A 15,000-nucleotide genomic window follows, 5' to 3' on the forward strand; every position below is an offset into this window, starting at 1 on the left:
AAAATCAAAATATTGTAATAAATGTATAAAAATGATATAAATATTTTAACTCGATAGAGAATGCTACGAGAAAAAATAGATTCCCTTTGTGTAGAAACGATAACTTATGTTTCATTTGGAGTCAGAAAGGCTGAATAGATGATATATTAGCTTTAACAATTAATATGTTGTGTTTTTGTTGAACGTCACTAATCTGCGCTGAGTCATTGGTCATGGGAATTAATAAAATTTGCTTTAGTTTATCCACTTGGAAATTAGATAAATATTTGACTAAAATTTGCGGTTTCTTACTGAAGTTGTTCTATTGAAAATAACAAACTGTCCATTGGTTCAAAATAGCAGTTCTGTTAATGGCAGAATTATCTTCGTCAAAAGATTCTCTTTAAAATTTCCCATCAGAGATGCCTATTATTGTGACAAATACAAGACCATATATGTAGATACATACATACACACATGCATGCATACATATATGCATACCTATACATACATACATACGTATTACATACTTATACATACATGCATACATACATACATACATACATACATACATACATACATACATACATACATACATACATACATATAGTAGAAATGATATATCTCGACTTTGCAAAGGTCTTTGATAAAGTCGATCATGGAATGATATGTCACAAACTGCGTGATCATGGCATAGTTGGAAAATTGGAGAATAGCTTCATGACTTTCTGCAGGATAGAAGTCAGGTGGTAGTAGCCAATGGGGCCACCTCCAATGACACGCAAATAGTGAGCAGTGTTCCGCAAGGCATGGTTTTGGGACCACTACTGTTCATAATGGCCCTCTCAGACATGCCCTCAGTCACACAGAGAGCTACGATCACAAGTTATGCAGATGATCACAGGTAATACAAGAACCCTGAAGACACTATGCCCCTGCAATGTGAGCTCGATGAAATATACAAGTGGGCTGAAAAGAATAGCATGCAGTTCAATGCTGAAAAGTTTCAAGCTTTGTGCTATCAGCATGCAAAACTACATGCAATGCCCAATAAATACACTGGACCTGGATGGTTGCCATCCCAGAGGCACAATCAGTGCGAGACTTGGGGATTTACATGAGTAATGATGCAACCTTTCATGTGCATGTTGCTAAATTGACAATGAAATGTAGGCGGCTGACCGGATGGATTCTTAGAACTTTTAGAACAAGAAACCAGGAAACCATGATGGTCCTCTGAAGGACACTTGTTCTAAGCCACTTTGACTATTGCTCTCAGCTATGGTCACCAACCAGTGTCAAATTAATCTCAGAACTTGAGGCAATCCAACGAAGCTACACGAAGATAGCCTCTATGCAGCATATAAGCTATTGGGAAAGACTCAAGAGATTAAGACTCTATTCCTTAGAGCGTAGGCGAGAAAGATATGCCATAATATACATCTGGAAGATCCTGGATGGACTTGTCCCAAACCTTGGCCTCGAGAGTTACACAAATACTAGAACTGGGCGCCGCTGCATAGTGCCAAGGACTCCAAATTTGCCATCAAGATGTAGGACAAGATACTGCAATAGCCTGAGCTTCAGAGGTCCACAGCTCTTCACTAATCTCCCGAAGGACCTGAGAGACCTGCATGGGGGGGGGATGTTGGTGTCTTCAGAATAAAGCTGGACCTCTTCCTGTAAGGTGTCCCAGATGAACCAACTTCGCGGCAGGAGGTGCAGATGAGGGCAGCTGCACCAAGCCCTCTCATGCACCAAATGTCAATTGCTAAAAAGCATTCGTGAAGTAAAATTACGTAGCAACACCGAATGGTGGTGCCCCAGAATGATCACTGCTCGTGAGCTGAAACAAGATGAAACAAAAAATATATACATGCATGCACACATATTTCATAATAACTGGACTATGTTCCGCATGATTCAAAGTTTCGTCGGTGCGTACGATACATACCTTTCATCAGATGGATGACCTAACTTCGGATGTGATGAACGACCCTACTCACCAACGAAATTTTAAGTCAGTAGGAACTGTGTCAAATTGTTATTAAAATTATAGGTAACTCACCAAATGTGCTGAGTGTTATTTTCTTACACCCTTTTGTCTATATGTATGCGCTTGTATATTTGTTAAAAATGAAAACAAGTATTACTTTAATGCCATTTTGTAGTAAATATACAACCCTCATTATAAATACCTATTCATTTTCACTAATTATTCCTGCATTAACTTTTTAGCAATTATTTCCATTTATATTTGACTATAAAATTACATTGGTTAATAGTTATATCCTCATTTACTGAAAGATATTTGAACAATGATATCCTAATCACAAATTCATGAAAATATTGTTTCTGGTTTTATTTCAACCATGAAATTGTTCAAATCGTTATTGTTCAAATTCCTAGAGTTGAAGCTGAGGTGGACAATAGCCATTTCGCTCAGTAGTATATCACAAGCTGACTTTATCGTGTATAAATGAGTATATATTTGAAGCACCACACAAAGAAAATTTTAAAGGCCTTAGATAACATTTCTCCTGCTTGTATGTTTTTCCCTTCACAGTATGTATATTTAAACTTCAATATTTTAAATAACTTTAATATTATCCACAAACTATACTATTTCAGCTTATGTCCGTTGAGAATCTCAACTTTTCAAACTTATTTTGTTCTTAAGTTGCTGCTTAGTCAAAGACAGAACTGGATATATAGACATAAACATGAACTTCATAGGTTTGTACATATATTCAAGTCTCGAATGAATTGTGTAATCTTTGTTTCTTGCTAACTTTGTACACACACAATTGCGAAGTTGTGTGAGGTTGTATGTATTTGTGAATGAGCGTTTTGTGTGAATGTGAGCTGCGTGTACATGCATAAATATCTTTATGTTTGTTGACGAACGTATTTTTCCGAGTAAGTGTGCTTTATTGCGTTTTCTCGGCTTTCAAGCAAACTGTATTTAGTTATAAAATAAAAGAATTACTCACCAGAAATACCTTCATAACGCCACCATGCTGACCAGGCCGATGACGGGGAGCCATCTGAAGGAAAGATAAAAAGATACATGAATGCATGTGCATACATACATACATACATACATACATACATACATACATACATACATACATACATACATACATACATTATTAATATTTAGCAGAAGCAACATAGGGGCACAAAGGCCGAGAGTTTTGTACATCAGATCTTACTAAACTAATTAGACACAGAGGGGATGCAAATGTATACATCGGTGATAATAGTATTTCCTTGGATAGTTCTGAAACAGATCATAAAATTTACTATGTCACGTGTATAATTTATATTTTCCAAATAGTTTGTCCGCTATGCCGTTCCATAAGTAAATACGTAAATAAACAAACAAGGAAAATGTGTGCGTACTCACATAAAAGAGAGTGCCGGTGTATATAAATACAGAATATATATAGGCAACCATATATGCATATATATTTTCACGCTCGTAAATGCATGATCATGGATTCACATACAGTATGACAGAAGTAAAATGAAGTCGTTAGAGACTCTATACAGGAAATAAACTAAATCGGTTCTGTTTAAATAAAGTTTCTAGCTGTTATTTGCGTTGCTTACGACATTCCGTGTATCATTTTTTCTCCCCAATGTCCAATAGTCTGCATTTAGGGAATTATAAAGCATTAATTCGAGCCAGCCGTTGGGGACACGATATGGACAGCCGACATGCTAGAAATAACAACTTAATTGTTTCCAAAACACACCCTACTGTCTTGACAATTGAAACGATACAAAAAATAACATAGAGATTTTAGAGCTTCATAAAGGATGGAATTACGTTGGTTGGAAAGTCTCTGATCATAGAACTACTTGATCAGAGTCAACGTTGGATACAAAATACTCAATTGCTTCTGATTAATATCAAGCCAGTGATACACTGTATACAGAAAGAAGCTACTTCTTAAGAGCGGATGCCTACATTAGCTTTTTATGACTATGTTTAGCAGATACATAATATATGGGTGTTATGGTCTGATGATGAAATTTAATATATAGAATAGGAATATTTTCCTTTTATGGATTATTTTGGGAGGTAAGCCCCACTCAAAGTTAATGCTAGAGATCCGAAAATAGGAGTGGAAACGGGATGAATACATCATACTATATGGAATCACTTACAAGTCTTGAAACCATTGATCTGGCTAAATAGCTTGCAATGCAACGCATTGGATTCTGTTAAAGCCATCTAAAGGCCAGATGGAGGTGTGAAGCTGGGAGCTGAATTAATAAATAACTAAAGAAAAAGCTCTTATGTATAGTGATGAAGAGCATCGCATTAGAACTGCCATTTTGTATATAATCGAAGTTAAGGGATACTATTTTAAGCTAAATTAAGTATATTTGTGAATATATCACGATATCGGCATACAGCGAAAAGGAAGGATAGTAGGTACAACATATTTCAGCATATTATATTTGAAGAATTATAAAATATTTTACACTTCTTCAAACATACTTGTTATTACTGATTCATTAAATGAAGAACAATCGAAACTGATATGGAACAATCTCTATAAGAATAATATCATTTTCAACATAGTATCACATTTTTGTGTCGTGGTTAAAATAGGTACCAGCAAGTTAAGTGGAATTGCTTAATAGAACTACCATAAAATGACGCTTCTTTCTAAGATAACATTATCTTTGCGTGTACTCGGCGAATACATATCCCATATAAATGGTGGTGTATACATGGGATATGTTCTTACATATATGTATATATATATATGTATGTATGTTTGTATATATGTATGCATGCATGTACTTATATGTATGAGAAACTTGCTAATGCTTTCAACATACATGAATGTGTATCAATTAATATTCTTTTCTAATCTAGGTACAAGGCCCTAAATTTTGAGATAGGGAGGGCAGTCGTTTTGATCGACCCCAGTATGCAACTGATACTTAATTTATCGACCCCGAAAGGATGAAAGGCAAAGTCGACCTCGGCAGAATTTGAACTCAGAACGTAAAGACAGACGAAATACCACTAAGTATTTCGCTAACGTTTCTGCTAGCTCGCCGCCTTTGTATCGATTAATATTCTAAATAACAAACATACACGCATCATTATTATCGAGATATTTTTTTCCATAACCTTAAATATTTATTTCTTTATTGCCCACAGGGTCTAAACATAGAGAGAACACACAAGGACAGACAAAAGGGGCTATGTCGATTACATCGACGCCAGTGCTTAATTTATCGACCCCGAAAGGATGAAAGGCAAAGTCGACCGCGGCAGAATTTGAACTCAGAACGTAAAGACAGACGAAATACCACTAAGTATTTCAGATGTTCAGTTGCAGAGAAAAGACATTTTCGCAGACTGTATTTGACCGACTTTGCACCTTCTGCCAGTGCGATCAAAGCGATAATATGATTTATGATGGTATTTGAATGCCAAGTCCTAATTTGGACTCAGAAATCAAATAACTACAAATAATACCATTGGGCAGTCCTGTCTAATCATCTAAAAATCATACATACATATATACAAGAACATATCCCATGTATACACCAACATTTATATGGGATATGTATCCGCCGAGTACACACAAAGATGATGTTATCTTAGAAAAGAAGCGTCATTTTATGGTAGTTCTATTAAGCAATTCCACTTAACTTGCTGGTACCTATTTTAACCACGACACAAAAATGTGATACTATGAGTAGGGCTTTGAATTTGAACTCAGAACGTAAAGACAGACGAAATACTGCTAAGCATTTTGCCCGTCGTGCTAACGTTTCTACCAGTTCGCCGCCTTAATGACCTTAAATATTTTAAATTAAATTGGCAAATATATTGCTATCGTCAAATTTAAGATATAAAGATACTGGATTTACTGATTAGCATTAAACATGTAGATCTGCTCGCTTACATAATAACAGAATTATAAGCACACGCACATACACTCATATATCCTGATAAGCCCAGTTCAGCTGGAAGGGTAAGGATTTCGTGAGGCAACAAAGCAGTGCAGATTTCGATCGGACTGCATGGTATTTGTTGGCATGTTGAATATTATTATAGCCTCTAGTCAATTCCAGTCTCGTGAATATAATTTGCGTTTGACGTGTGTGTGCGTGTGTGTGTGTGTGTATGCCTATATAATGTGTGTGTGTGTGTATGCTTATATAATGTGTGGGTGTGTGTGTATGCCTATATAATGTGTGTGTGTGTGTGTGTATGCCTATATAATGTGTGTGTGTGTGTATGCTTATATAATGTGTGGGTGTGTGTGTATGCCTATATAATGTGTGTGTGTGTGTGTGTGTATGCCTATATAGAAGGGCTGCTTGCTTAATAGCGGACGTTTGCATTCTGTTTTTACGACTATCTTTAGCAAGTACATAAAACATTGCTGTTATGTTCAGATTATGACAAGTCTATGAAATACGCATAATATGAATCTTCTCTTTTTATGGATTATTCGAAGAGAAAAAGTTAAGTCCCACCTCATCTTATTGTTGGAGTTTTCAAAATAGGAGTGAAAAAGGGAAGAAAACGTGATAATGCATGGAATAAAACACACTTCTTGAAACCATTGATCTGCTTAAATTTTTTGCATTATACACAATGGAACAGTACTAAAGGCAGTCCAAAGCCGTGCATAGGTGTGGAGCCGGTCAAGGATTAATGCATGGCTAAAGAAAGAGCATTGCGTTAAAACACCATTTAATAAACTAACTGCAATTTACTATATTATCGAAGGTAAAGAATACTACGAATATCAATTTAAACTAATTATGCTGTTATAGTACGGGCGCATGCGCACGCACACACGTACAAAGGTTGAATGTATATCTCCACCCTTACTGTGATCAATAATAGTGTGTTGATATGATGAGAGTAGGACTGGCTGTTCAGTTGCAGAGAAATGACATTTTCGCAGTCTGTATTTGACCGACTTTGCACCTTCTGCCAGTGCGATCAAAGCGATACTATGATTTATGATGGTATTTGAATGCCAAGTCCTAATTTGGACTCAGAAATCAAATAACTACAAATAATACCATTGGGCAGTCCTGTCTAATCATCTAAAAAACATCAGCTATAAATAAAAACAAGGTCAAACTGATGATTCTAGCTTTTAAAAAGAGAACATGTATATTGCACACATGGAAATACACAAGTCATATATGCTTCGTTATAAATCTTATACGCATTGGTGGAAGTAGAGAATTAAAGGAGAATCATGTCTCTCACATTATAGAAACATTTCTCATGATACGAGTCAACAAAATGGAAAATGCGTTCTCCTGGAGGATAGCGAGAGAGATAAATTCCAATCTAAAAATCTGAAATTGTATTTAAAAAAAAATCAAACTTGAAACGAAGAAACTGAATCCGGCGACATTGAACTCAGAGCACGGTTAGCCGGACCATGTACTGAAAGGCAAGATACTCCATCTCAGGTTCCAACGCCTCTACTAATTTCAACACACTCATACACATATACAGACACGAGCGCGCATAGACACTCATGGACACGCACACATACATATATACATACATGCATACATACATACATGCATACATGCATACATACATACATACATACATACATACATACACAAACACACACATACATACGTACACACACACATACACGTACACATGCACACGCACTCTCACTTACAGATATACACAAACGTAGATATAAGTATTGCTACTCAAGTTATATATTAAGGTGAGAATGCAGTTTTAAACATACAAAGCAGATTATCACGTTTGTGATGAAAACGAATTTCCGGGGAGAAAGGAAGGCATACGTGTAAGTATATAGAATAAATACTAACACAAAGAAAGTGATGATATAAAAATTTACGCAATGTGTTTGATCATGTCAGAATTCCATAAAAAATATTAATCTCCATATAAATAGTAACATGGTTCGTAGAACTGTGAAAGAGGAAGGATTTTGATTCATACTTTGAAAAAAAAGACAGAAACACATACTGATACACAGACACACACACACACACAAACACACACACACGCACCCCACATATACACACGCAAACACTCATTTATAAGTATATATATGTATGTGTGCGTGCGTCCAAAATGTATATATAAAGATATATACATATACGCACACACACACACACATATATATATATATATTTATGTATATATATATATATATATATATATATATACGTATATACATTTATATATATTCATATATATGTCTCTCTCTCTTTATATTTAAAGTATGATTGTGTATGCATGTGTGTGTGTGGATGGCCATGTGTGTTTGTGTGTGCACACAGAGAGAGAGGGAGAGAGAGGGAGAGAGAGGGAGAGTTACTGAGAAAGGAAAGTAAGATGAGAGAGCAAGAAAGAATGAGAAAGGCATGCAAATCTTTTTCTTACTTTCTGTTTTTATGCATCAGTTTCTCTGTATATTTAGCCAAACCCAACCATCCACAGAGAAACACACACAAGCCTACATACAATCATATGCATACATACATACATACATACATACATACATACATACATACATGCGTACATACGTATATGTGCATGTGTGTATTTAAGTATGTATGTGTGTATGTATTTTATGTATGTGATACTTTATGTTGACATTTGTGGTGTCCGTATAGTGATGTCTGGCCATCTTGGCTGTTTTTGCTTATTACCAATTTAACAACCTTAAGCAATAACAGATTTGCTATAATCTCGCACAAAAGTTTACCTCTATAAAATTTACCGTCCATATTTTCTCTACCTTATTTGTATTTATTTATTTTTTACGTAAACGCTGGCGTCTCAAGCTTCCTCAAACTACGAACTACAGATGACGGTCATTTTATTGCGCCGTTTGGTTTGTTATATAAGCCTGCAATAATGAAATATTTCTACTTCGTGGCAGTTTATTTAAGGTTTTGTGTAGATGTTATCAAACGCGATTATCTAATCATGGCTGCACCTTTCTGTCAATTGCTGCGGGTGCCAGGAAATGGATGTAAGGAAGTCATGGTTGAGCGGGACGGCGGTATGTTTTCGTCTTCACAGATTGCATGACAGGAGACATTACAGCTACAGTTTTAGTGCAAAGTAATACCCGATCAACTTCCACCTTGTTCATGTTTGTTTGTATGTATGTAACCATCCATACTCGGTGATGAAGATCCAATTCTTCAATCAATTAATCTGCTCCCGAATTAACGTATCAGTAGCTTAGCTTTCCACACAGACCTGCTATGTTTTTAGTCTCCCGTAGTACAAGAAATGCGGTTCTGTAATTTCTTGTTGAACAACCTTCACAAATGGTTTACTTATAGTGATCAAATGTATGTGCTGTACATTATCTCACCTCTCCACCAAATCAACATTGCCTGAGCAGGTGCATGATGTGCTATGCGTCAAGTGTCGGAGTGATAGCAGAGCAACTTCAGCTGAAGTATTTTGTTCAAGAATACAACGCAACACTCAGTCGCTCCACTCCGCAGGAACAGAAATAATGATCTGGCGATCGTGAGTGCTACACCCTAACCACTAAGTCATGTGCCGTAATTCTCTTAAAGGTTCAGCATGACATAGTGTGTGCCAAGCTTGTACCTACGGGAAATATAAGAACAAACCAGTCAACAGTCTATCAGATTCCATTCACAAAGCAAGAGTTGGACTGCAGCAATAGAAAATGACATTTACTCGAAGCCAGACTGGAGGATTGAATCCAGAACGTCCTGGCAGCAGATTGAACTTCTTAAACATTCGGCCATGCTGGTTCGCGCGCGCACAGGCGCGGACGCACACGCGCGGACGCACACGCGCGGACGCACACGCGCGGACGCACACGCGCGGACGCACACGCGCGGACGCACACGCGCGGAAGCACACGCGCGGACGCACACGCGCGGACGCACACGCGCGGACGCACACGCGCGGACGCACACGCGCGGACGCACACGCGCGGACGCACACGCGCGGACGCACACGCGCGGACGCACACGCGCGGACGCACACACGCACAAACACATGTAGTGTAATATGTAGATTCATAGAATCATGCTGGTTCGCGCGCGCACAGGCGCGGACGCACACGCGCGGACGCACACGCGCGGACGCACACGCGCGGACGCACACGCGCGGACGCACACGCGCGGACGCACACGCGCGGACGCACACGCGCGGACGCACACGCGCGGACGCACACACGCACAAACACATGTAGTGTAATATGTAGATTCATAGAATCGTTTAGCATTCACAGAAAGCTCTTCTAATGAACTCAGCTACATTAAATACTTTTCTTAATATTTCCAATATCTACATTAATTTCCCGCTCCCACTTATCCCTTCCCGTTTTTTGTTAACATTAAAGACGGTTAATTCTCCGATCTTGATCAGCACCTGAATTGATATGAAACATATTTTACTGAGTATACCAAGCACATTTTGGTTAAGCTCAGTGTTCTATACATTGTATATATAAAAAGAAAATTTTGTATGTATACATAGAATTGAGGCACTAGTGCAACCATAATGTTCTGGTTATCTGATGAACTAACTCTTTCCTTATCTGCATTGAATAGTAAATTTACACTTTTGCGTAGTAGTATATTAATACATACATACATATATATATATATATATATATATATATATATATATATATATATATATATATAAAACATTATTGGTGAATTGAAGAAATGGAGCTGAACGCAGATTGAACAGAAATCGTTTTATTTCATTCTACACGTGTTTCGAAAGGCACAATTACCAAAATCCGATTGAATAATGGGACCATATTGTGTCTTTCTCTTCAGGAATAAAAGGAAATCCGTTGGAAAAACAAAAACAGAACAGAGGCGGAGCAAAAAACAAATCGAACTGTGCTCCTAATTACTCCTAATTACTGCTGTGATTTTTGCTACTAAGGTATCGGTTAAACTTTTGATTATCTACAAGATTATTCATCTTTCTATTTCACATTATATATATATATATATATATATATATATATATATAAAGAATATATATATTATCCATATATATTTATATATAATGTGTGGTGTGTGTATGTTTATATGTGTGATAAGTATGCATGTAAGACATGCATGTCCATTTGATGTTGACCACATGTTTTGCGTGAAATAACAATTCGGTGTTACTCCCATCTAAACCCTTTAATTTTCCTTCAACATTTCACTGCATGATGGAGAAGATTTTGCCTCGGGTCTCTAACAATTAAGACAAGAGCGAAACAGATACCTGTGGGGTGTATAAAAACATACATACATACATGCATGTATCTGCCAACCTACCTACTTAGATACAGACGTACAGAACCAAGTCAATGTTGATTTGCTTCTATAGAGAAAAAATGACAGCAAAAACAATGTAGCACCAGTAAAAATAAAACAGTAACAGCAGAAAAAAATAGAAATAAAAAACAAAACAAATAAAAAAACAGAAACACCACAACCTTAGCGCGAGCTACAACCAGAACAAGAAAAATAGCAACAACAGCAATAGCACCAACTCTACACCGATTTGTATAACTAAATCGATATTAGAGGAATACACGTTTCGTAAGTTTTTATTATTATGAAGTAATAAAGACATATAACAATGTTATATATCTTGTTAATATCATAAGATAAATAGCAAGGTATTATAAGGTAGATAGAAATGTGGAGTGGAATATAAGTTGTAGAAACGGAGAACATATCTCTGTGATGAGTAAACCGGAGAAACATAGACTATGGCTTCATGAAATGTAATCTGCTGAACATAATAGATGGATGGAAATCATCAAATTATACACTACAGAAAATAAGATAGAGACCACTGAAATGTATGCTGTATATAGATAGAAAATAATCTGTAAATTGTAACAGAAAAGCAGGGTAGGGATACTGAATTGTAAGCTGTTGAAGGACAGATAGGATTTAGTGAATTGTGAAATCTAGAAAGATAGGTAGGTATCACTGTATTAAAAACTGTGGAAAGAAAAGAGAAATGTTTTAGTCATTTAGGCTTATGGTGAAGGAAAATAAGAGATAATTTGCAAGAATTGATTAAAAGGACAGCTTGAGATAGTTGCTGCACGTAAGTTTTTCTTTTTGTATTTTGTATAAGTTAATCAGGGATGGAGGAGGCAGAGCCATGATCTTTCTAAGCGCTCTCGGTCTGTAGAAATCGATGTGACTCATGCCAAGCCTGAACATCTTCAGATCAATATTGCAGACAAACAAAACGTTGCTCCGATTACGTACAACAAAATGCTATCTGCTATAAAGGATAATATTGTTTTGTAACTGTTTTGCCAATCCCGAGTTTAGTCTTGACCATGTTGGCCTAAGAGGAAAGGCATTCAAACAACGATTATCCTATCGTTTTTTTTTGTTTAGATATTGTTAAAACTGGACTATATTTTCAAATACGTCTTTTTTTTAGCAAGACGGAAGAGTACAGTTTGAGAGATATTTCAGTACAATTTCTACCTTGTAGTGTTGCAACATAAAAGCTCTCTAAAACTGACTGCGCGTTATATCTTAATACATGAATGACTTGAGGTGGAGAGCTGGCAGAATCGATAGTACGCCAGGTAAAATGCTTGGGGGCATTTCATCCGTCTTTGCGTTCTGAGCTCAAACCGCACCAAGATCGACGTTGTCTTTCATCCTTTCGGTGTCGATTGAATAAGTATCAGTTGGGTACTGGGGTCGATGTGATCGACTTACACATTTTCCCGAAATTACTGACCTTGTGCCAAAATTTGAAACCAATTGATAAATGATTTCGTACTACGTTTTAGTGAATAAGTTGAAGCACGAGGAAAATATCGAAACCTAATTCGTCTGCAGAACTCTTACTTTTTCTTCCTGAATTTCACTGAGATTTAACCAAGATTCTATTATGTATTCAGATTTTTAATGTTTAATCAATATCAAAATTAATTTTACCTGCACCTCTAATATATAAGATACATACACACTTACAAACACAGACACGCATATAAGCGTAAGAACAAACACATATAAATGAATACAGACACACATACAGGGACGACACATATACACCTAATTAAACACACTGAAATAGACACCTATACGCACGATTACACACACACACACATACATATAAATACCCTTTCACTGACATATAAACACATACTCAATCACATTTCCACACACACATACACGCGCAGATAATTGATTTAGAAACTTGATACTATATTCCCCTTCACTACTCAACCAGCCACTGTAGCAGTCGCCACTGCCCCCGCTGCCGCCCCCACCACAATCACCATCGCCATCATCATCAAAAACAACTACAACAAAATCAAACCTTCCATAAATGTAGTGTTTAAATAGTTGATTATAATGTGTTAAGAGCTAATTAAATTATTGTGTACTAATGACAGAAATCAATGCGCACATTATAAAAAAAACAAACAAACATTGTTCAATTAAAAACACTGCGATAAAGGAAGAAACTGACAAAGTCTGTCCGATAATCAGAAGATGTGTGAAAGTGCGATAGAAAGAAACAACAAAAATGCAGGAGAAACGAACTGTTGAGAAAACAATAGCTATGAAGATATTGCACTAAGTCAGTATCTGCCTCCGGTTCATATATTCTTTAGATTCTAATATTTGTTGCTGAACAACTCCATTTCTTTTCTAATCGAGCCGCACCTTCTTATTAAATCACTTCTGTTTTATTGTCTTATTATGGAGTGACTCCTTCTAATCCCAAAGATTATGAAGGCAATAATTGATATACGTATGTAAATATATTTGTGTATACGTATGTATTTGTGCATGCTTCTATATATCTGTGTGTGTGTGTGTGTGTAACCAAATATGTATTTTATTTTATACAATTATAGTATGTATATACACACATCCATATATACATATCTATATTTTATGATATACATTTTCTATAAAATAGACAGACATGTTCAAGCACAGGAATACAATACAGATGTGTGTGTGTACCTATATATATATATATATAATATATATATATATATATATATATATATGCACACACAAACCCCCACACATATACATATATACGTATATACGCTCTATTATAATGTGAAGTATGCTTTCGTAAAGAATTGAAAACAAATTCTTGGAATAATTGACTATCAATAAAATGAGAATATGTGTTGATTTCTTCAGTCTTAGCATTCGAAACTTCTCACTGCATATCAGGTGAATACACACAAATATGTTTTAAACTTTGAATTCTGTGTATGCATTTTGATATTCGATAGAAAGAACAGTTTGAAAACGAAATCGATGTTACCTCACGCAAAAAAAAAAAAACACGTATATACGCGCGCGAACACATTCCCACATAATGAAACTGAGCTAACTCAGAGTAATCAATAACTTGAATTTCGACGGCAATCATCAAAGAGAGATAGGCTAAAAACAAGCAAACGATAAATTCTTTATTCATTGAAATTATCCTCAAATTGCAATTGCAACGGATGCCGAATCAGAAATAGTAATATGCACCAGGAAATCATGAATTTTTCCGGAGTTACAATATCACCAAGAAGAAGACAGCTTGCTTGTTTTGTCTATAGAAAAAGGACAACTCTGACTAAGTGTTCCTTCCTCAATAGGCGTAATCAGCACTGCGCCGTATTAGTAACACACCAACAAAGACATAGGGTAGAAAAATACCTGCATTTGGATGATATGCATAATTGAAGAAAAAAAAATGTGTTAAGGGAAATAAACGAAACTGTAAAATAGAATGAGTATGTGGATCAAAGATGAAAAACCAGTTACTGCATACCCGACAACATAAATTCTTTATGTATAACAATTATCTTCCGTTCGTAACACAGTAGATAAAAACCTCATCTACTGCATCGCATTCGCACACGCACATATGCGTGTCTGAGTTTGCATATACATATATATATATTCCTTTAATTGTTTCAGTCAGTTGACTGCAGCCATGCTGGT

The 15,000-nt window shown here is 36.2% G+C and overlaps 1 protein-coding gene across 7 annotated transcripts in view; it reads right to left on the minus strand.

Annotated features, from left to right (window-relative positions):
- The window catches only part of LOC115225598 (putative carbonic anhydrase-like protein 2), a 615,762-nt gene that overhangs the window by 298,004 nt on the left and 302,758 nt on the right, over positions 1-15,000 (minus strand). For all 7 annotated transcript variants that reach the window (XM_036498909.1, XM_036498897.1, XM_036498895.1 and 4 more), the window contains one exon: positions 2,973-3,026. In XM_036498909.1, coding sequence (XP_036354802.1) covers positions 2,973-3,026 — 54 coding nt within the window. The remainder of the gene's footprint in view (positions 1-2,972; positions 3,027-15,000) is intronic.

The sequence above is a fragment of the Octopus sinensis genome, linkage group LG2 (genome assembly GCF_006345805.1).
Source record: "Octopus sinensis linkage group LG2, ASM634580v1, whole genome shotgun sequence".
Taxonomy (NCBI): Eukaryota; Metazoa; Mollusca; class Cephalopoda; order Octopoda; family Octopodidae; genus Octopus; species Octopus sinensis.